This window comes from Pseudophryne corroboree, chromosome 3 (genome assembly GCF_028390025.1).
Source record: "Pseudophryne corroboree isolate aPseCor3 chromosome 3, aPseCor3.hap2, whole genome shotgun sequence".
Classification (NCBI taxonomy): domain Eukaryota; kingdom Metazoa; phylum Chordata; class Amphibia; order Anura; family Myobatrachidae; genus Pseudophryne; species Pseudophryne corroboree.
The window spans coordinates 394,583,142-394,607,418 of record NC_086446.1 but is presented as its reverse complement, the minus strand read 5'-3'; the positions used below and the strand labels follow the sequence as shown (position 1 = coordinate 394,607,418).

General features: G+C 42.7%; 1 protein-coding gene across 1 annotated transcript; it reads left to right on the top strand.

Moving 5' to 3' along the window:
- Nucleotides 1-9,145: 9,145 nt before the first annotated feature.
- LOC135055714 (glucose-6-phosphatase catalytic subunit 1-like) lies at nucleotides 9,146-15,866 on the top strand. The gene is made up of 5 exons (XM_063960092.1): nucleotides 9,146-9,455; nucleotides 11,062-11,171; nucleotides 11,602-11,710; nucleotides 13,234-13,349; nucleotides 15,087-15,866. The coding sequence occupies exons 1-5, from the start codon at nucleotides 9,175-9,177 to the stop codon at nucleotides 15,596-15,598; spliced, it is 1,128 nt and encodes a 375-aa protein (XP_063816162.1). The 5' UTR covers nucleotides 9,146-9,174; the 3' UTR covers nucleotides 15,599-15,866.
- The last annotated feature ends 8,411 nt before the right edge of the window (nucleotides 15,867-24,277 follow it).

Below are 24,277 nucleotides of genomic sequence, written 5' to 3'. Positions count from 1 at the left end.
TCGCCTTTCTGTCAGCTTGACCCAGTCTAGACATTCTCCTCTGGTCCCTCTCATTAATAATGCGTTTTACCCCAGAACTGAAGTCACTTGATGTTTAGCGTTTTGTGAACCACTCTCTGTAAACTGTACAGTTTTGTGTGAGATACCCAAACTACCTATCTCTCACCAACATAATCTCATGGTTAAAGTCAATTTCCTTCTAAAGTAGATCACATTTCTTCCCTATCCTAGTGTTGGCCTTAAGCACAGCTGAACCTCTTCATCATGTATGCATGCTTCTACGCAACATTGGCTAATTAGACATTTGCACATATACAGTATGTCGTTTATACATAGATTTCAGAAAATCAATGGGTGAGCTTCTGAAAGGACCCTAGAGCACTAACCCTCCCCTTTCCCCCTTACTAGGTATATCACACAGCATTGTAATTGTGTATGCCTTTAATAAGTGCTGGTAGTCGGGGTGGTCTCTTAGGGCTCCCCAATCATAGTTGTACCACCACGGGGTATATGTGAACTGGGTTTCTGTGTGTCATAATATGAACTGGGGGTACTATAGTTGTTTTAACAAATTTGTGCTGGGAGAATTTACACATTATATTTTTATGAACACTGCCTTTATAACATATTCACAATATTATTGGAGTGGCCACCAACAATTAGTTGTACTGGGGCCCACAGAAACCTTAATCTGGCTCTGCCTTCTGTTATCTTGTACAACCCAACATGTTTACAGCTAATCATACTGGTGGCTGCCTTCAAAGAATGGGACTTTGTTTTTTTCCTATCATTCTGTTATTTAAATCAATAATTTCTATATGATACTAAGAGTGGGTAAAAAAAAATACTGTTTCAAATGACAGCACTGTGAACACATGACAGATATATGAACTTTGTGCTATAAATATAGAGAACAGAGGGGCGATGAAACTGGACGTGACGTTATTTGGAAAGCTAATGATTAATCACATCACCCAAGCAGAGGCTTACAGGTTCATCTATCTAAACACAATAGTTTGTGAGCAGCAAGTTTACCTGCTACATTTCCACAATCTGATTAATGAAAATCACCTATTTATAAAAAATAAAAATAAAAAGTTGTAAATTCCCCTATAATAGAATTTTCCTTGATGCCACTATAAAAACCTTATTTAATTATATGTTATATTTTGTGTGATCTTATCTAGCATCCTAGTTGATTTTCTGTTTTTAGGTAGCTTATAAATCTATTCCCATTTGGAACAGTTTGCTACAGTGTAAAGCTGAGCAGTATAAGATATATCGTACAGTGGTCCTCAGTACGAATCGTTAAAGTACAAAAATCGCAATCAAGCGATAATTTTTATTTCTGGGCATGTGCAGTGGCCGCAACTTGCGTGCGCGAAGTAGCAAAGTGCGATTGCATCCCAGAGGGAGTGACAGCGGTGGGCAGTGACAGACCATTTTCGAGGTGGCTGCGTGACATCACATGCAACCGCTCCGATGAAAAAGATGGCGGTGGACCGCCTGCATATGCAGCCATGCTGCATCTGCAGGGGGTCATCCTTAATTCTTGCCTCAGCAATGCGATTGCAATTGTTTTGTGATCGCAGTGCTGGCCATTGGATTACCATGCCGGGCGGCCTTGCCCTGCGCTGGGCAGCCCCCAGCATGCTATAGAAGCAGTTGCAAATTTTGCTTGAATTTGAAACTCATACTGAAAAGGGTCCAATATATAATTCTTGATGCAGATCAGAACAATACATCATACACATTGTATAGTGTAACCCCAATCCGGGGGTACACACTGTCAATGATTGGATTGTCCCATTGAACTTGCTGTATGTACAATGGGACGTTTCCACAGCCGAAGCAGCGTTGTAACATGCAGCATGTAACAGCACATCATGCCATTGGGGGTCATTCTGAGTTGATCACACGCTGCCAGTTTTCGCAGCGCAGCAATCAGGTTACTACTGCGCATGCGTATGCACCGCAATGCGCGCACACGTCATACGGGTACAAACAGCATCGTTGCTGTGCAATGCTTCTAGCAAAGAATCCATTCGTACAACCGATCGCAAGGAGATTGATAGGAAGAGGGCGTTTATGGGTGTCAACTGACCGTTTTCTGGGAGTGGTAGGGAAAACACAGGCATGTCCGGGCATTTGCAGGGTGGGTGTCTGACGTCAATTCCGGGACCAGACAGACTGAAGTCATCGTAAGGATTGAATAAGTTCAGACCTACTCAGAAACTGAAAAAAAAACGTTTTCGTCCCGCTCGGCTGCACATGCGATCGCACACTTGCACAGCGAAAAAATACACTCCCCCGTGGGAAGCGACTATGCGTTTGCACGGCTGCAAACAGTAGCTAGCAAGCGATCAACTCGGAATGAGGGCCATTGTACAGTAGATCATATAGTGTGTACGTCGGAGCGATGTATCGTTACATTGCCTCGCTGGTACACACTGTTGCATGGTGTATACCCAACTTAAGTTTCATGTTATTATAAATCAAAATAAACTTTGCTGCCGCTGATTCCTGTTTTTGCCTTGTGCTCCCTATTTCCTAAGCCCTGATTTGCTATAATTAATTTGCTGTCACTGACACTACTACATTATAGTGCCGATAATTGAGACTTTGCATGAAGGATAACTACACATTTACAAAGAGATAATATCTACACAAGTGGTTTCCAAACTTTCTGGAATCACAGCACCCTAGAGATATCAGCATTGTTTTCACGGCACCCCTAGGCTAAAAGTGTTTTATTGAGATATTCAGTAAAAAGTATTAAATGAAGTAAATTTTGATAACCTTACATCCTTGTGTTCAATTGGGATGATATCGGGATAACGGCGCCTGGGATGCCGGCAGACAGAAGAACACCGACAGCGGCATTCTAACGCTCAGAATCCTGACACCTATTAGGTAAATATGCTATTCCTAATCCCCCCCTAACCTAAGCTTCCTTACCCGTAGCCTAACCTTAACCACCCACCCACCCCTTCCCCACAGCCTAAACCTAACCCCCTTCCCTGCGGACTAAACCTAACCCTTCCTCCCCCACATCCTAACACAAACGCTCCACAATGGTGCCTAAAACTAACACTCCCTCCCTGCAGCATAACAATAACTCTAGCTTTCCCAGAGCCTAACCCTCCGGTGGTGCCTAACAATAACCCCCTCTCCGCAGCCTAAGACTAACCTTCCCACCCCTGTAGCCTAACCCTAGCACACTCCCACAGCCTAAATCTAAACTCCTCCCTCAAGGCCTGACCTTAAGTAGTCACCGCACCTGCATTGGGGATCTCAGCGTTCAGAATTCTGGCGCTGGCATTGCGATCCATGTCGGCATCCTGGAGTCGGTATTCTGAATGTCAGGATTCCAAACGCTGGGATCCTGATTGGATCTTGTTCAGTCATGTGGTGGTGGACAGGTTGCACAATGACCATAAATTCTATTTGGTCCTGGAATACCAGCCCACGGCACCACAGTTTGGGAACCACTGATTTACACTGTTCAGAAGTATAGTGCTGATTGCAGTTTGAATGAATTTGTTACATAGTACAGATGCCATGCGTATAATGGATGCAATAGTTTATAGCTAAAAATCTGCTGATGTGATCAGATACGTCTGTGCTTAATGTTGTACATCATAAATTCAGGTTGTGTCAGATTTGGGCCTACTCCCATTAGGCCCTCGGCCAGTGAGTGTGACGGATATTGCTGACCGAAATCCCTGCTATCTCTACTCTGGTTTAATGATGTAAATGTGCTGATGCTGAGTACACCTTGTTTCATCACCGTTCCAACTGGCATACAACTCAGCAAATGGGTAAAACATTTTTAGATTAAAAGAAAAAAAAACTTTTTACAGTTTAATTACATCATGCGTTATAATCTGCTTATTGGCATTGCAACATTGTCAATGTCAGATTTTCAGAGAGGCAAATTAAACTCTTGGCTAGCATCCAATTTGGTAAATATTAAAATGTTTTCATAGTTCCAAGAAATGTCAGTTACCATATTCCATGGAAACTAGGGATTTCAAGCCCTAAGAAGCAGGTGACACTGAAACTTACTCTTTAAATTTAATATGTTGTAGTTATGTGTGAACCCTGTCACCTTTTTATTTTAATAGTACCTGTGTCCTACTTACTGTACTAATAATTTACAAAGCTCTTTGGAGATTTATTAAAGTTTGGGGAGGGTAATGTGGAGAGATATAAAGTACCAACCAGTCAGTTTCTAAAGCTGGGTACACACTGGAGCGATGTGTACCCAGATGACGGCTGCCATATTATATCCCTTTCAGACCGCCAGCTTGTAACACGGGTTATTGCACATGAGCGCACAGAACCTGTATTGCTGTGCTGTCTGAAAGGGGCCAGGGGAAATATCCCAGGTTTCTGTGGTCGGCTGGTTGCTGTGCGGTGTGAACGGAAAAGCCGGGTTGATGCGACCCATTTCCCATTCACACTATACTGACAGGCGGTACTTGGAGATCATGTGATCTCCAAGCGCCGACCCGGCCCACTTCACTGCTGACGCCAACAACCCGGCAACATGCCGGGTTGGGAATGTCAGTGGAAAGGGGCCTGAGTGGGTCACACCTAGGAAGCACCCGTGTACGGCTCTCGGGTGTGACCCGCGACCTGCGGTCTGAAAGGGGTATCATTATTGGGGCACACATCAGAATGAAGTAATAAAGGATGGAACAATCCCTTGTTCCATCCTTCGTTACAATGCACAGCACCGCATGCGATATAGTCCAGTTGGCCATGTGATTTGTAAAATTGGGCAGCAGGGGCGGAGTCATATTGACACTTTTCACTACGATCCGCGATGAAGTGGGTAGATGCAGCAGGCTAGTATATGTGCTTGGGAGTCCAGGATAGATCCCTGAAATTTAGAAGTCTCTTGAACATTCCAGGACGGAAGGCAAGTAGAGACTTTTAACCTCCAGTTCTTTCACCCTATACCATGGCACTTGACTCCCAATTACAATCTGGCACCATAGCCTTTTCTTTAGAACCAAAATTATGCAAGTGTAACTTGTGCCTGCACGATTGTACCATAGTGCACTTGAACATGAGCTCCCAGATCCTCAACTCAGAGTATATGCTTCAGGTGCTGCCAAGAGCCCCATTCAGTGCGTCCGAAAAGGGGGCATGGCTTCACTGGTAGGGTGAGTGGCCTCACAGAAGCCACCGTTTGTGTCACTATGGGGATGTGGCCTCGTGGGAAGCCCCCCATCATTCCGGAGCATGCCTTTCATCTCCAAAAATGCTAGGCTCCCCCGGAGACTAGTGTATGCACTGGCAGCTCCTTCTCACTGACAGGAGCCGGGTGCTGCAGGAAGATCTCACACTGCAGCACCCGTCTCCTGTCACTACAGAGGAGCCCTCATTTTGGTGTCACCCATTGCAAGGGTGACACCGGACCCCCTGGTGTGGCCTGCACCCCTCTTGTGATGCCTTTGCGTGCAACTGTAAAGAGAAATGGAAGTTGGGCGCATGCTGAACATGACAAATACATAATTTACACAACATAAATGCACTTACATTTAAATCTAAACCACCCGTTTAAGATGCATTTAATCACAGGGCCCAATTCAGACCTGATCGCTGCTGTGGGTTTTCGGGCGATTATCGATAGACTGCGCATGCGTATGCACCGCAATGCGCATGCGCGTCACCAAACAACAACAAGCATAGCAGAACAGTGACAAGCTGGTGCAAAAATTTCAATCGCACAGCCATTGGCAAGATGATTGGCATGAATAGGCTGTTTGTGGGTGGTAACTGACCGTTTTCTGGTAGTGTCAGGGAAAATGCAGGCGTTCCCAAGCGTCTTCAGGGAGGGTGTGTGATGTCAGCTCCGGCCCCAATCAGCCTGTTCTCATCGCACTGTAAGAGTGAGTCCTGGGCTGCGCACAGACTGCACACAGGTAAAAACATTAGATGGTGAGTGGATTTGCAGCTGTCTGCTGACTGAGGATATTTGTAGCACGGCGTACACATGCGATCGCACACTTGCACGGGCGAATTTACACAAAATTAGCAGCACAGCGATCAGGTCTGAATTAGGCCCACAGTGTCTAGGGCAGAATCAATTCTTAATGTGCAGCAGTTTCTGGATATGTGTCCTACCATCAAACAGGTGGCAGCCTGAGGGGTATATTTACAAAGGTGCAGGTTTGTAGATGTGGAGATGTTGCCCATAGCAACCAGTCCGATTCTACTTATCTTTTATCCTTCTAGAAGATAATAGCTGGAATCTGACTGGTTGCTATAGACAACATCTCCACTTCTATAAACCTGCACCTTAGTAAATACACCCCTGAGAGTCACAGGGTAATTTCCAAATGGAAAGTTTTTTGGTCGACACACATTTATTATCCTTTAAGCTTTTCATCTGCAGGTGAGAACATGTACTGTGTAAGGCACTGGATGACATATAAATCATTGTGTGGTGTAATCACATAATATCATTTTATAGCACTCACTAAAAGATGTAGTAATATAAAATACTGACTAATTAAATCTGTATTGCCACTTCAAAAGACATTACATCTTCCCTGCCATATAGGGTGTAATTCAGACGCTACAGCAATCGCAGTCTGAAGCCAGTGACATGCTAACAGCATCTCTGGGCTGTGATCGCCTCTGCCTGATTGACAGGCAGAGACGGTTGTGGGGCAGGATGGGGCGTCACATGCAGCCGTTGCGACCTGGGATACGCCGAGTAGTGGCCTGCCAGCACGCAGGAACTGCGCTGGCAGGGAGCTACTCTTCGGGGGCAAAAGCATCACTGCTGTGTGATGCTTTTGCACCCTTGCAGGGGGTAGGGCCAGACATATGGGGCGGACTAGCCCTGTGCTGGGTGTCCCCCCGCATGTCAGAGTAAATGATCGTAGATGTGTTACATTTAGCACATCTACGATCAGATCTGAATCTCCCCCATAGTGCTAAAGTATATCTGTCATGTACACAGAGGCAGCCTTTTTCTGCTCATGAGAATGCATTTAGAAGATGTCTCAGTGTTGTTCCTAGTGAGTTGATAGGCTGAATTTTGTTCAGCCCAGAAAATGATGCTTCTGCCCATTGTAGGTGATGAGTACATTTTAAGCATTTATGTTGAGTGATATAAAATGGTATACCTTAGTGTTTATTTAGCTGTAACTTAATGGGTGTGATTCAATTATTTTCCCTGTGGCTATCACTTGGGGGCGCAAAATGGAGCAATTCAATTGTTACACCATTTAGACGCCGTTAGCCACGGAGGGTGACATTTCTTCTTGCAACCTTCTGAGGTGCTAGAAGAAATGTGTCAAAGTCTGTGGTTTAGGGGCCCACTATTCGTGGCTAAACTCCATCTATTTGGGCACGTATAAAACAATGGCCTCCCGATCATAGCAACAATTGAATTGTTCTGATGGGCACCCATTGGTTTGGGTGCCCAATAAAATGTTTGAATCACCCCCAAAAAGACAATTTGGGATGCTCAATTTCTTTTGGTACAAGATGCACATAAGCAGTCAGCATTTTCTGCAGTATTGTATATTATTGCATTCTTAATGCGTTCCAATGTGTAGAGGAGACAGATGCAAATACTACGATTTTCATATATTCCAAAAGTCCTGCTTTTTTCATAACCAGAAACACAGAAAGTCTGTCTGGCTTACCTAGCATATGCATTTCACTGGCGGGGTCTGGGTGCTGTTTGTGTGGATCACACTAAATGGTTTGGATGCTTTATGGGGCTGATTCTGAGTCCAGTGGATCTGTGACAGACACAAATGACCACTTTTTGCATACAGTGCATGGGTAGGTGCAAATTTGGGCAGAACTGTCTTTCCATGAATTGGGCATTTCAGGTTGGCAATAACCAATCCTCTTGATGTGACAGCGGATCTCATTCCTCACACCTGGTCTGTTCCCTAAAGCACACACATGGTGCGATAAAGATTGGTATACACTGTAGCGATATTGCATATTGCGTGCCCAGCATAATGGCCCCATATATCAGAAATAAATTGTGGCAATGTCATAATCCCCCAATGGGTCTGGAATCAGGAATATTAAACATGTTATAAAAATCCAGATTCCCTGATCCTAACCGAAAATGGTTGGAATTGTCAAATCGGGCATTTTTAACATGTTTCATTTCCCTGTTTCCCTAATGGATCATTGATCATTGCTGGCTGACAATCGAAAGATTTGATTGGAGGATCCGCGGCCCTGGCAGATTGGGGAATCAAGAAATCGGGCCTCTGATGTATGTGGGCCATAAGATTAGATTTAAGATCCTGGTTTACCTATTCCCTAATCCTGACCCACAAATTATATCTAAAAAGAGCTAAACATTACAAAATTGTTTTTAAAAACAAGTTTATCGTTGAAACTATTTTTGTCATAATTTTCTTTTTATAGATTTTTTTATTTTTTTGTTTGGCTATTAGTTTTTAATGGTCTCATTATGGTTAATTACATATACAATTACATTAAACACCACACAGAGACATTGCAAATACAGGAAGCGCTCGTCTTTTACATTTCAGACTATTAAATCTATTAGCATTGTCAGCTGCATACAGACCATATGTTTCCTTTACTGTATTTACACAGGAAATATAGGAAAGCCGTACATTGCATGCTCATCAGAATTAAGAATACACATTATTCAGCAATAGTTGTACTCACATACAAACTTCACCTTTCTAGGTTAAAGATTTTAAACAGCAGCAATTTTTTAATACATTATTTATTTTCTCTGCATGTTCTATTATTCTCTGAGTTCTAAATAATAAATTATTCCAGCATTTAATAATACATTTCTATAATGTTCACGGTTATCAGATATATCACAGAAAAAAAAATTGTATCATTGATACCTAACTGCCTATCAGTTATTGTAACATGAATATTCTAAAGGGATCCTAAGGATCAGAGTTGAGTAATGTGACTGCAATACAAAGTTGTCTTATTGAACTGTTTTTCGCTCACATTGTACCAAACATGTTTGTGACATTACCTTTGATCGACAGCAGTTTTTTTTCTTTTGACCAAAGATATTTTTTTCTATGGGTCCAAAGGTCAAAAAGCAGGTTTTTCAGTTGTAAACAGGAGGCCTGGGATGGTATAAATATTGCTGCGGGCGTACAGTGAGAGGCAGTACACAAAGAGATGCAGACAGGTTTAAATAGCTTCAACTTTAGAGAGCCATTGAATTCAATGATGGAAAACGGAATGGATGGTCTTCATGACTCAGGAGTCCAAATGGTCCAATACCTCCAGATGAACTACAATAGTTCTCAAGACTGGTTCATGTTCATCTCATTTGCTGCTGATCTCAGAAATACCTTCTTCATCTTCTTCCCCATCTGGTTCCATCTGTGCGAATCAGTGGGCATCAAACTTATCTGGGTTGCTGTAATCGGGGACTGGCTCAACCTTGTATTCAAATGGTGAGTAAATCTTATATAATATAATGTTGGACAACTAAATTAATGTTATTGCACTGTTTAATGCACTGTTGTATTATAGCCCTTGTAGTGCCAAAATTCGACATCTCAAACTATTTTGCATTGATCCATTATATCATAATCACTTGCTCTACTTAATTGATCCATTTTATCAGGCATACACTTTGATAATTGTCTTTGCATGACCTTATGACCCCATGTCATAATTAAGGGTTTAGGAGGCACTTAGCAAAATGTGCTCCTACAGTAGCTCGGTCAGCTTGTAGGTAAAGCCTCAGAGTAGTAAAAATACGTACATTACACTCTAACATGTGGAATCATACTAATAAGACATAATACATGACAATAAGATGATAAACATAGTTGTATTAATTTTAGACACCTTTATCTATAAGTACACTAAAATATAAATGTAAAAATATATTGTAAAGTAACCATACTACTTTCCAAGCATCTTGGATAGTTAATATTAAATCCAAATTCTCCCAAACATGCTATTATTCTCTGTTGTGTTTAAGAAATTGGTTAGATTACAGACATACATCATTGCAGCTCAGTAGAAGTGAACTTATTGCAACAGAGTGGCATTACCATTTCTACTGAAAAAATTATACTTTTAAACATATTTTAATATTATTATTATTATTATTATTTTATTATATAGTGTATGTAATTCATACTACTTTATTCTCTTAGTTATGTATTATTTTATTTGCTTATTTTCCTACTGAGAGTGACAACTTTAAAAGTGCATCTTATTGTTGTCTGTTGTTAAATCAACAATGAGCTTATAGTTTTACAAGTGTGATCTTACACCCATGTTCAACTCTTCCTATACATGTACTTAAAAATATCCTGTGTTCTCATGGAGACAAAATGCATCCAGCTTAGTATTATGAATCGCCTAGAGAATACCACCTGGGCAGTCAGAATATTAGCATTTTGTGAACAACAACACTGAATATTGTTCCTCCAACACCTTAGAGGTGATGCAGTGCTGTGTACCATATTTTACTACAATGTGTGCAGCCAAACATCATGGCTGTATATCATGGAGAATTGACAGGGCTCAGAATCAGAGATCTCATGTTGACTAGAACATAAAAATAAATATTTAGAACAACTAGTGAGTCTGTAAATAAGTTACCTTTAATAAATACAGTATTCATTTTTAAAGTCAAAATTATAACAATATATAGGTAGAATACTCTCTAATATATGAAATAAAGTTAAGTTTTAACACATGGTGAATGTTAAAAATAAATGTTTCTCCAGTACAAATCTTTAAAAACTTAAGGTGACATTTACTAAGCAGTGATAAGAGCAGAGAAGTGAGCCAGTGGAGAAGTTACCCATGGCAACCAATCAGCACTGAAGTAACATCTATGATAAGCATACTATAAAATCATACAGAGCTGCTGATTGGTTTTATGGGGCAACTTCTCCACTGGCTCACTTCTCCGCTCTTATCACCGCTTAGTAAATGTCCCCCTTAGAAATGAAAGAGTTTGTAACATGCTACCATGCAATACTTTTCCCATCAATGTCTAGTTTCACCTTAGTAACTTCTCTTCCTTCATGGTTCCAGGATCCTCTTTGGACAGAGACCGTATTGGTGGGTTCATGACACAGATTACTATGGAAATATGTCCGCTCCAATCATTGAGCAGTTCCCAGTGACGTGTGAGACCGGACCAGGTAAAAAACTGATAATAAAACATATTTATGTACTTCCCTGTGTGACACTGTAAGAGGGACACATACTGTATATATATATATATATTTATATACACACATACATACACAGATAGATAGATACATACATACATACATACATACATACATACTTGTATTTTGAAGGCTCCCACCTCTACTTCTATATTACACACCATAGATCACATTTTGAGCCAAATGTAGTTACGTAAAGAGTGGAGTATGTAGGGTTACAGTAAATGCAATAGATTGGAGTGTCAGGCTCATTTACATGCGTTTTACTAGTGCTACAAAATGCCAGTTGGTATCAGTCCTAAGGTTTCATTGGCGATACATCTTAATCTACGATGTCATTGGTCTGGAGACTCTCAATAATTATTACATAGTAATTATTTTTTTATTGTGGTCCTTACAGGAAGCCCTTCAGGTCATGCTATGGGGTCTGCTGGAATTTACTACGTAATGGTGACAGCCATCATCACAATCATATTGAAGAAGAAGAGAGAAACCATTCTTACCAGCTGGTGAGTTGAAGTACATTTACAGTGTATTTTACATGAATAATAAAAAAATTGAACTGAGAGATAATAATTAACAAATGAAGCATAATACAGTACATGCACATAACTAGAAATCACTGTTTATAAGAAATCTGGGGCAGATGTATTAACCTGGAGACGGCATAAGGAAGTGATAAACCAGTGATAAATGCAAGGTGATAAACACACCAGCCAATCAGCTCCCATATGTAAATTAACAGTTAGGAGCTGATTGGCTGGTGCATTATCACCTTGCACTTAACACTGCTTTATCACCGGTTTATCACTTCCTTATGCCTTCTCCAGGTTAATACATTTACCCCTCAGTTCTTTCATTGCAAAGATTGTATTGTGGAATAAGGTGCTGTCAGTGGCTATTTACGATGATACATGTGTCAGTCTGGACATATAATACACACTCTACAATGTAGACTTTATTCTCAACCCCCCATTAATGTTTTAAGCTTGTTTGCCCATTGTGAGTTTATTCATCTGTTGTACAAAAGAAATAATCAGGTGTGCAATAGAAAATCACAAAGAACTTCCACTAACAAAATAAAAAATGATTATTTCATTTACACCAAATGATGGATTACCCTACCTTCTCCATACTCCTGGTGCTTTTTTGATCTCACCATCAAATGTATAGTTCTCTGGCAGTAGAAACCAAAAACCTGACCTATTTGCCACATTCTTCTTTGGTCATGGTCTTTCAAGTACCCATGATTCCTCAAGATTGTTTATAAAAAGAAGCTAGTCTTAGATTTTTTTAAACAGGGGCAGATGTACTTGGAGAGTGATAAAGTGGGGAGAGATAAATTACCAACCAGACAATCAGCTCCTGTCTTTTTTTTTCAAACAGCCTGTAACATGTCAGCTAGGAGCTGATAGGCTGATACTTTATCTCTCTCCACTATATCTCTTTCCAAGGCTTAGTACATCTCCCCCTCTATGCATGACGCAAAATGTCATAAACAGTCCTAAGCTGTAAAGGGGGGTACTCACGGAGAGATCCATGCTTAAAATCTAAGCAATCTGACTAGATTGCTTAGATTTTAAGCACAGATCACTCGTGTGTACCCCCCTCAGCGATAGCGATGCGTGGCCCCGCACATCGCTATCGCCGGTTCTAGATTGGCCTGCATGCAGGCCAATCTAGCGGGTCACTCACTTCACCCGCTGGGTGAAATGAGCGGCCCCCGTCCTCCCCCGCATCGCTCAGCACACATCGTGCTGTGCTGAGCGGCGGGAGAGATGTGTGCTGAGAGGTTCGCTCAGCACACATCTCTCCCGTGTATAGGGCCCTTAAGATTTCATAAAGTCCCCCTGTGACTACATTCTGTTATTTCATTAATCTATAAGGAAACGCCAATCTTGCACTGAAATAGCCGAACAATGAAAAGATAAGATAATGCTCAACTCTGTGACCTATATCACTACACAACATAAAGCTTACAATGCACTCTGACATGAATAAAAAAATAAAGTTCTGTCCTTTTGTATTTCAGGTGCTTACGTGGAGCCCTATGGACAGTATTTTGGGCTGTCCAGGTCAGCGTCTGCTTGTCTAGAATCTTTTTGGCTGCACACTTTCCACACCAGGTTGTGGCTGGAGTCATTTCAGGTGTGTATAGTAACGTGTCTAACTGACTGATTTTGCCTTACTCAGCGGCGTAACAGGGCAGCAGTGCACCCTGTGGCAGCCTCGCACCCCTGAGCGAATGATGTAATGAGGTCACTCAGAGGAGACGGTGCTGCCAGCAGCGGGTAGTGCAGCACTGCCTGGAGGGACCTTAGCGGCTATACAGACTGCGTGGTGCATGCCCGGAGCAGCCTGCTAGCCAGAAGCAAGGGCCTGAGGGCAGGGACAGTGCTGCCCCTGGAGCCCTGTGTAACGGCACCACTTGCAAACCCCTGGTGTGGTCTTGCTCACCAAGATACAAATACATTGTAAGCAAAAGGGTATTTTAGGGGCCTCACAGATGGCCACTGGTTTACACATCATGTTTTGAGATCAGACCATACCATACGCATGAAGTGCCATGCAGCATGTTAATGTTAATGTAGGCTGGCTAGTCAAGTGCAAGGTACTCCATGCAATACCCTGCTAGATAGGCTGTAATGAACTCTGGGACATCACATGTGTTAGGCTCAAAGGCAAGAAATGATCCTGGTCAAGATCACAAACGGTATGGATAAGACATCTCCTGCTGTGTTGATCAGACATATATCTACAATATCTTTGTTCGAATAATCCCATGAAACATTTACACACATTTTCCTGAATTATTTTATGATTTATATACATTATTTGTTAACTTGCTGATATGGGATTGGTATGGGATTGATAGTGGTACATGTTATTTATGTCCTAGCATTCCCAAACAAAAGAAACCAAAAGAAATGATTTTGAAAATAATGGCCCTCATTCCGAGTTGTTCGCTCGCAAGCTGCTTTTAGCAGCTTTGCACAAGCTAAGCCGCCGCCTACTGAGAGTGAATCTTAGCTTATCAAAATTGCGAACGAAAGATTCGCAATATTGCGAAAAGACTTCTCTGTGCAGTTTCTGAGTAGCTCGAGACTTACTCTGCCAGTGCGATCAGTTCAGTGCTTGTCGTTCCTGGTTTGACGTCACAAACACACCCAGCATTCGCCCAGACACTCCTCCGTTTCTCCAGCCACTCCCGCGTTTTTCCCAGAAACGGTAGCGTTTTTTCAAACACTCCCATAAAACGGCCAGTTTCCGCCCAGAACACCCACTTCCTGTCAATCACATTACGATCACCAGAACGAAGAAAAAACCTCGTAATGCCGTGAGTAAAATACCTAACTGCATAGCAAATTTACTTGGCGCAGTCGCAGTGCGAACATTGCGCATGCGCAATTAGCGGAAAAAATCGCTGCGATGCGAAGAAAATTACCGAGCGAACAACTCGGAATGACCACCAATGTAATAATAGTATTGCATCCCATCCAATTACATTTAGGGTAAACTAAATTATTTGCAAATCGAAAAAGTTTGAGAAAGAATAAACTATGCTTAAGCAATCATCCCTGCAATTATCAATTATTAAATACTGTATTTAGATAGATAGATAGATAGATAGATAGATAGATAGATAGATAGATAGATAGATAGATAGATAGATAGATAGATAGGTAGATACATACAGTTATCATTGGGCACGTTGCCAGGATCTACAGAGTGAACTGAACTGATAAGCACCAATAGCAAAACACAGTTTTTGTGTAGTTGCATTTCTTGAATCTTGGTTCATAGTTTATAGCCATCTAATTGTTAACAAAAGTGAATTGATTTGTACAGCTCGTCTAATACTGCATTTTGTTCTTTTTTATACAGGAATGGTAGTGGCAGAAGCATTCCATCACGCACAGTCTATATACAAGGCTAATCTGAAGAAATACATCTTCACCACCCTCTTCCTGTTCTCCTTTGCCCTTGGATTCTATTTGATCCTGAAAGCAGTAGGTGTGGACCTCCTGTGGACTCTGGAGAAGGCTAAAAAATGGTGTGCAAGGCCAGAGTGGGTCCACATTGATACTACTCCTTTTGCTGGCCTCCTTAGAAACCTGGGCATATTCTTTGGATTAGGTTTGGCTCTCAACTCCAAACTTTATCAAGACAGTTGCCATGGCAAGCAAGGAAGGCAAATCAAGTTCCGAATCTGCTGTATAGTAGCTTCTCTTGTCGTCCTACATCTCTTTGACTCCTTCAAGCCACCCACCAAAGTGGAGATGCTCTACTATGCCCTGTCATTTTGCAAAAGTGCTGCAGTGCCGTTGGCTGCTGTGGGAATTGTCCCTTATTGTGTTTCTCAAATTCTTTACCAACAGGACAAAAAAACACTTTAATATTTTTTTTTATTATTTATTAAGCTATATAATTTTTATAGGTTTTAGTTAACCAAGATATGAATCCTTCATATATATACATGAGTCTTCCACATTTCACATTGCCATTTTAAAATGTGAGCATATGCTGGTGGTCTGGACAGGAGATGATTGTACATTATGCAGGGGATTTCTTCCCTGAGAAAACCTTGGGAAGCTATCATGGCGGTCTTCAGCTGGTTGGCATCTGCAGTGGATTCGCATGAAGTCTGAAAGATTTGCATGAGATCTGAAAGAGGGAAGGACTCATCAATCCTACACGATGCCTTACAACACGGAACTGACTAATATTTTTGGAATGTGTCATAATTATGCAAAGATTTCAAAGAATCTATACCACGTTGTGCTCCTCACCAGCAACTATGCAATACTTCTGCTGCAGGAGCTTCTGAACGTCCCAGCTACTTAATCATTCTTATTTATGAACAAAGACTATTATACATTTAGAACTTTTTCCGAGAATCCTAACCAAAAATGCATAGAACAAGCAATGGTCTCATTATCCCTTCCTCATACTATAAGAGATGCATATGTTTGCTTCAGGACTTTACAAGCGACATCAGTCTAGCTATTTGAAGTCTGCAGCTGCCATAATTCCTGTATAACTAACAGCACAGAACCTGTCTTGTAGAGATTCCTAGCCTGTGTACTTTTGCACTAAGCACAAATCTGAGCAATTCATTGGAGACACTAAAATAGTTAAACCTCCACTATTATCTAGTTATTATGTTAATAAGTAGAATTATTTTTTGAATTTTATTATATATTTATTCACACATTAACACCAAATGTTTTGGTAATACTTTATCCATAACAAAAAATGTTAATTGTGTAATCTTTAACTAGAGATATTTTTTATTGGAAAAAAACAAAGGCTATTTGTAATAAAAAAAAAGAAATACACACCAGATTTTTTCTTGTTGTATATGGGGAATTTGCAAATGGTAAATTGTTAGGTTTAATGTCACATTTCTGATAAAGTGATTTATTTAGTCGCTCCTAGTGGATTCTCATGATGAATTACAGTATATACTACAAAATGGCTGGCTCCATTATGTAAAAGGAAAAGGTGATGTTCTTCCTCCCACACCATACACATAAATGTTTCTACCTGACAAGCTCAGAAACAGGAATTGACCACAAGAAACAGCAGGTAATATAAAGCAAAAAGTAGTGGACAGGTATTCCTTATAAAATATAACCAAAACATGAAGTAATACTGTTTACTTTAGTGGCTTACTGATTACTGTTAAATGGCAATCTTTTGAGACTACTTTGGGCACAGGCATGCTACAATATAGAATCTGAGTACAACAAAATTAAAAACATTTTTTTGTGATAAAAGTACAGTATGCAGGGCTGTTTCTAGACAATATGGCACCTCATGCGAACAGTAACGCGTTACCCACCCCACAGCAAAAATGCAGCATACAGAGAAATATTTGCGCACGCCATAAAAGGGGCATGGCCTCACTATAAGGTGCATGGCCATGCAGGAAGAGACTACTTACAGCCAGGAAATGACCCTGCCCCCAGTGCCCTCTCCCTTTCTTTCAACATGAAGAGAATCATATAATAACTCTTACCTGGCTGCTGCTTTCAGTTCTATATCACACTCACAATGTCAGTGGCATCTGGCATGGCGGCAGGCACTTACTTATGGTGCCCATCTACCCAATCAGATAGCGGCACTTGTAGACTGTCACACCCACTGCAAAAGCAGTAGGGATGAGCGGGTTCAGTTACCTGAGAACCGAACCCCCCCCCCCCCCCCCTCCCCCGAACATCACGTCTCGAGCCCGGATCCCACCTGGTATTTTATGCAACACAAACTGACATATTGGAAATCCCACTCTGTATAAGCCACAAGAGTTTTTATCATACTGTCAGGGCTGTTTCTACTGGCGGGTGAGCCGTTCAATCGCACAGGGCACCCGTGACCCCTGCTGGCTGCATCTGTATCTCCCACCACTGCCCAGTACTCCGTTTGCTGAGCTGAGTTACTCGGAATGACATAATAAGTTATGGTGCCTGCGCTGTTATTATGGACAGCCGGGAAGCCGACTTATACGGCAGTACCACTGGACTTATATGGCAGTTTCACTTGACTTATACGGCAGTACCACTGGACTTGACTTATACAGCAGTACCACTGGACTCATATGGCAGTACCACTGGACTTATTTTAACTCCGGCATTGGAGAGTGTGGAGAGGACGTGTCTCCGTCCTCAGTGTCCTGCATTAGTTCAGTGGTAGTGTCTTGTGCTGCATCAGTCCAGTCACAGTGGTTCTGTCCTCTGCTGCTATATGCCCAGTGCTGCTGTATAAGTCCAGTCCAGTGGTGCTGTGTTGTGCTGCATGAGTCCAGTGGTGGTGTCTTGCGCTGCATCAGTCCAGTCACAGTGGTGGTGTCCTCTGCTGCCATAAGTCCAGTGCTGCTGTATAAATCCAGTCCAGTGGTGCTGTGTTGTGCTGCATCAGTTCAGTGGTGGTGTATTGTGCTGCATCAATCCAGTCACAGTGGTGGTGTCCATTGCTGCCATATGTCCAGTGCTGCTGTATAAGTCCAGTCCATTGCAGCGGTGGTGTGTTGTCCTGCATCAGTCCAGTGGTGGTGTCCCTGTGCTGCCGTATATGTCCAGTGGTACTGCCGTATATGTCCAGTGATACTGGCGTATATGTTCAGCGATACTGCCGTATATGTCCAGCGAAACTGCCGTATAAATCCAGTGATACTGCCGTGTAATTCCAGTGGTACTGGCGTATAATTCCAGCAGTACTGGCGTATAAATCCAGTCCAGTGATACTGCCGTATATATGTCCAGTGGTACTGCCATATAAGTCCAGTGGTACTGCCGTATTATTCCAGTGATACTGCCGTATAATTCCAATGATCCTGCCTTATAATTCCAGTGGTACTGGCGTATAACTCCAGTGAAACTGTCATATATTTCCAGTGGTACTGACTTATAATTCCAGCGGTACTGGCGTATAAATCCAGTCCAGTGATACTGCCGTATAATTCCAGTGGTACTGCCGTATAATTCCAGTGATACTGCCATATAATTCCAGTGGTACTGGCACATAATTCCAGCTGTACTGGCGTATAAATCCAGTCCAGTGATACTGCCATATATGTTCAGTGGTACTGCCATATAAATCCAGTGGTACTGTCGTATAATTTGTGATACTGCCGTATAATTCCAGTGATCCTACCGTATAATTCCAGTGGTACTGGCGTATGAATCCAGTGATACTGCCGTATAAGTCCAGTGGTAATGCCGTATAATTCCAGTGATACTTCCGTATAATTCCAGTGGTACTGGCGTATAATTCCAGTGGTACAGGCATATAAATATACAGCCCAGTGATACTGACATATAAGTCCAGTGAAACTGCCATATAAGTCAAAAAATATCCAAACTGGCACTGCACATGCACGGAAAACCTGCTACGCATATTGCAGCTATGGACATTTGCGCAGACTTGACCAATTGCAACTGGAGAAGAGGGAGTACAGCAAAGGCGTGTTCAGATAATTGTGAATAGATGTAATACCACAGAGTAGCATACTGTATATAATTTTTAGAAGCCATAACTAAGGGGGAATGAGGCAGGTACAAAAACATGCTTCCTTTGATGATGTTGATGACTGTTGTCAGCACAAGCTGGCTGCTTCTTATTGGTTGATTGCAGATTCACTGCTAACGTTATAGATGCTTTTTTGCATTGGTGATGGAAATATTCAAATTTTCTGAGTGAATTTAGTAGAGATGAGCATGTTCGGTTCTCAGAGAACCGAATCCCCCCGAACTTCACTACCCGAACCCGGATCCAAGTCAGGCTCGGGTTTTCCCGCCTGACTCAGAAACCAGAATGAGGCAAAACGTCATCATCCCGCTGTCGGATTCTCGCAGGGTTTGGATTCTATATAAGGATCCTCGCTTTGTCGCCATTTTCACTCTGGCATTGGAGAGTGTAGAGAGAGGACATGTCTCCGTCCTCAGTGTCCTGCATTAGTTCAGTGGTAGTGTCTTGTGCTGCATCAGTCCAGTCACAGTGGTTGTGTCCTCTGCTGCCATATGTCCAGTGCTGCTGTATAAGTCCAGTCCAGTGGTGCTGTGTTGTGCTGCATAAGTCCAGTGGTGGAGTCTTGTGCTGCATCAGTCCAGTCACAGTGGTGGTGTCCCTGTGCTGCCATAAGTCCAGTGGTACTGCCGTATAATTCCAGTGGTACTGGCATATAAATCCAGTGATACTGGCGTATAATCCCATTGGTACTGGCGTATAATTCCAGCGATACTGGCGTATAAATCCAGTCCAGTGATACTGGCGTAAATGTCCAGTGGTACTGCCATATAAATCCAGTGGTACTGCCGTATAATTTGTGATACTGCCGTATAATTCCAGTGATCCTACCGTATAATTCCAGTGGTACTGGCGTATGAATCCAGTGATACTGCCGTATAAGTCCAGTGGTAATGCCGTATAATTCCAGTGATACTTCCGTATAATTCCAGTGGTACTGGCGTATAATTCCAGTGGTACAGGCATATAAATACAGCCCAGTGATACTGACATATAAGTCCAGTGATACTGCCATATAAGTCAAAAAATATCCAAACTGGCACTGCACATGCACGGAAAACCTGCCACGCATATTGCAGCTATGGACATTTGCGCAGACTTGACCAATTGCAACTGGAGAAGAGGGAGTACAGCAAAGGCGTGTTCAGATAATTGTGAATAGATGTAATACCACAGAGTAGCATACTGTATATAATTTTTAGAAGCCATAACTAAGGGGGAATGAGGCAGGTAAAAAACATGCTTCCTTTGATGATGTTGATGACTGTTGTCAGCACAAGCTGGCTGCTTCTTATTGGTTGATTGCAGATTCACTGCTAAAGTTATAGATGCTTTTTTGCATTGGTGATGGAAATATTCAAATTTTCTGAGTGAATTTAGTAGAGATGAGCATGTTCGGTTCTCAGAGAACCGAATCCCCCCGAACTTCACTACCCGAACCCGGATCCAAGTCAGGCTCGGGTTTTCCCGCCTGACTCAGAAACCAGAATGAGGCAAAACGTCATCATCCCGCTGTCGGATTCTCGCAGGGTTTGGATTCTATATAAGGATCCTCGCTTTGTCGCCATTTTCACTCTGGCATTGGAGAGTGTAGAGAGAGGACATGTCTCCGTACTCAGTGTCCTGCATTAGTTCAGTGGTAGTGTCTTGTGCTGCATCAGTCCAGTCACAGTGGTTGTGTCCTCTGCTGCCATATGTCCAGTGCTGCTGTATAAGTCCAGTCCAGTGGTGCTGTGTTGTGCTGCATACAGAGCCGGCGCTTCCATTAGGCAGCTTTAGGCAGCTGCCTAGAGCGCCGGCCACCAGAGGGCGCCCCCCACAAGAGTGAAGGTTGTTTCTGAAGGAGACAGATCCTTCATTTGATGGTGTGGACAGCTGCAGCAGGTCTTAGCAGAGACAGTCTCTGCTTTCCACTGCTCTCGGGGGCCTGGACTAACCACTTGTGAGTTGTGTTGTGCTCCTACTGTACACTGCCAGCGCGTCAGCTGCCATCCCCTGGTGTTTCCTTCTTTCTCTTCACTCCCTCCCAGTCAGGCACTGCAGCTCCGCCCCCTAGATGAGATAGACGAGACGAGGAGCTGCTGTCATGTGCTGTGACAAGCAGCACGCTGAGACTAGAGTGAGAGAGGCTGTGTCCTGTTTGGTGGTAAGTAAGTAGCCTAATGTTCTGTGTTCCTATGTAAACACCCAAAAGTGCAGCATCTATAATTATATACAGTACTTTTATTTCCTAAGTTTAGCTAACACGTGTGCCACTCTCAGCACACTGCTACTGCAGTGCTGGAGGCTAAGTGCTCCCTCCCAAACACAAAGTGTGCATAACACATGGGGCAGATAGGGATCTGGAGAGTAGAAGGAATGGAACACATGTTGGTCCCTGCATCTTTACTACTATACATCCCTACTGCTGAAACTACATACAGTATGTGTCTTCTTCCAGTAGTTTTTAAGAGGTAGTGATGAAAGGACTCTCAGCCCTCCTAAAGTGTTAGCCTCAGCTATGCAATATGCTGTATCATACGGTACATTAATGCTGTATTGTAATGTTTGAAAAACATTTTTTTTTTTATTATTATTACTAATTCTCTGAGTGCTGATTTTGTTCTTCGTAACACTGTAACGTGGTATATTACATCTGTACCTTTTATGCTGTATAGACTTTGCTGTGGAGCTACCAGGCGAAGTATAATATACAGCTATCTCCACCTACTCCTTCCACATCATTGTGGCAGCATGTTGCTTGTTCCCTTCTGGGACTAGGAGCAGAAGCGAGATTGTCACCAGGTGACAGGAGGAAGGACCTGTGTGTGTGTGTGTGTGTGTGTGTGTGTGTGTGTGTGTGTGTGTGTGTGTGTGTGTGTGTGTGTGTGTGTGTGTGTGTGTGTGTGTCATGTAACCTCCTCTGAGTAATGTGCGGATGTCACAGATTACTCAGTGTGCTCCAGTAAAGGTCTGCCTTGCTGGCGGAGGAAAGTATATTGGCTCCAGCAGCAAAATGCTCATGGGCATATATTAGTTGTTAGGGGATTGAAGAGTCTGTGGAGGGGTCCGATGACGCATAAGGAGCATGTGGAGAGCTGTGATGACACATAATAGTGTTCACGCTAGGCTGTTAAAAGGGCAAAATGCGCCACACCCCATTACCAGCGCCCTGCTAAAACAGCCGGATTGCTGCCGCTGCATACGCACTGCATCTATTCACATAAAAGGGAGATTTTGGGGGAAGCCTAGCATCTCCATAGGTGCTGGGCATGCCCCTATTAATGATGCAGTCACCTGGGGCACGCCCCCATTAGTGGCGTTGAGGGGGCTGCACCTCCACAAATAGTGACGCCACCAGCCGTACCCCCATTTTGGGCCTATACACACTGCCTCGGCACCTCTGTGCCCTGCCCTGCCCGCATTCTAGCTGGAACACTACATAAGTGGCATGTGGCGGGGTCTGATGACACATACTATAAGAGCTGTGTTAAGTGCTATGGTGACACCAGAGGCATTTGGAGTGTAATGACACGTGGCATACGAATGGGTCCGATGACATAAATGGTACAAGTAGAGCAGTCTGATTACATAAATAGAGCAGGCAGTGGCATCTGATGGCTCTCACCATTAAAATCCTTTCTGAATGCAGCTGCGAGGCTAATCTTCCTCGCCAGACGTTCATTGTCTGCAGATCCACTCTGTCAGTCCCTCCATTGGTTACCTGTATTCTACCGTATTCAATATAAAATACTTTTACTCACACACAAGGCCATTAACTAAACTACACCAACGTACATCACTTCGCTTATCTCAAAATATCTCCAAACCCGACCTCTTTGCTCTTCACAAGATCTACGTCTCTCATCCACACTCTTTACTCGCTTGCAGGACTATCATCGGGCTGCACCCACTCTGTGGAATACCCTACCACGCACAATAAGACTCTCCTCTAGTCTCCAAACCTTCAAGCGTTCCCTGAAATCTCACCTATTCAGACAAGCTTATCACATTCCAGAACCACTCAAATTACCTTCATAGCTTTCCTATCCAATTATATCCCCACAGTACAGTCCACACATATATGCCACATATTTTCTTTCTTCACTCTCCCTTCCTCCTGACCCTGGTTCATTGCTGCTGTGATGTGATATCATGCAGCCCACCAAGAACCTTTACAATCTGGTGGACAAATATGCAATAGAAAGGCATGTATACACAAGGATAGGTGCTATTTCCCCATAGATTGTAAGCTTGCGAGCAGGTCCCTTCTACCTCTATGACTTTGTTTTTACCCAGTTTTGTCTTCTAATTGTGTCCAGTCGTAAAACGCAGCGGAATTTGCTACACTATATAAGAAACTGTTAATAAATAAATAAATAAATAAATAAATATATATAAAGGTGTATGCAAAGGCCTGAAATTTTAGAAAATAAATGGCTATACTGTAACTGGTTTTATGCATTCGCCCCCTCCAGAAATCTGTAATTGCAATAATGGTAACCCTAATTGCAGCTATAATACAGTGTGATTAGTGATGGGGTCCAAGGAACCTTTATGCACCTCTACACCTGTGTCTCTCACAGCTGCCATGTAGGTTTCTCTTTGTATGGGAGAGATATTTATACTATAATCTTTTTGAACACTCAGGTGTCTGGCAGCTTACATGCGCGTCTTTCGCCAGCTTCAGTCTGACTTGGGACTGTGTACTACTAGGGGGATGAAGTGGATGTGTATGTGTTTACAAGGGGCTGGGTGGAGGGTGTTGGGGTAAGGGAGGGGCAGCATTGCGAATGACAGGGCAGCTTTGCCTAGGGCGACTTGAAACCTTGCACCGGCCCTGGCTGCATAAGTCCAGTGGTGGAGTCTTGTGCTGCATCAGTCCAGTCACAGTGGTGGTGTCCCTGTGCTGCCATAAGTCCAGTGGTACTGCCGTATAATTCCAGTGGTACTGGCATATAAATCCAGTGATACTGGCGTATAATCCAATTGGTACTGGCGTATAATTCCAGCGGTACTGGCGTATAAATCCAGTCCAGTGATACTGGCGTAAATGTCCAGTGGTACTGCCA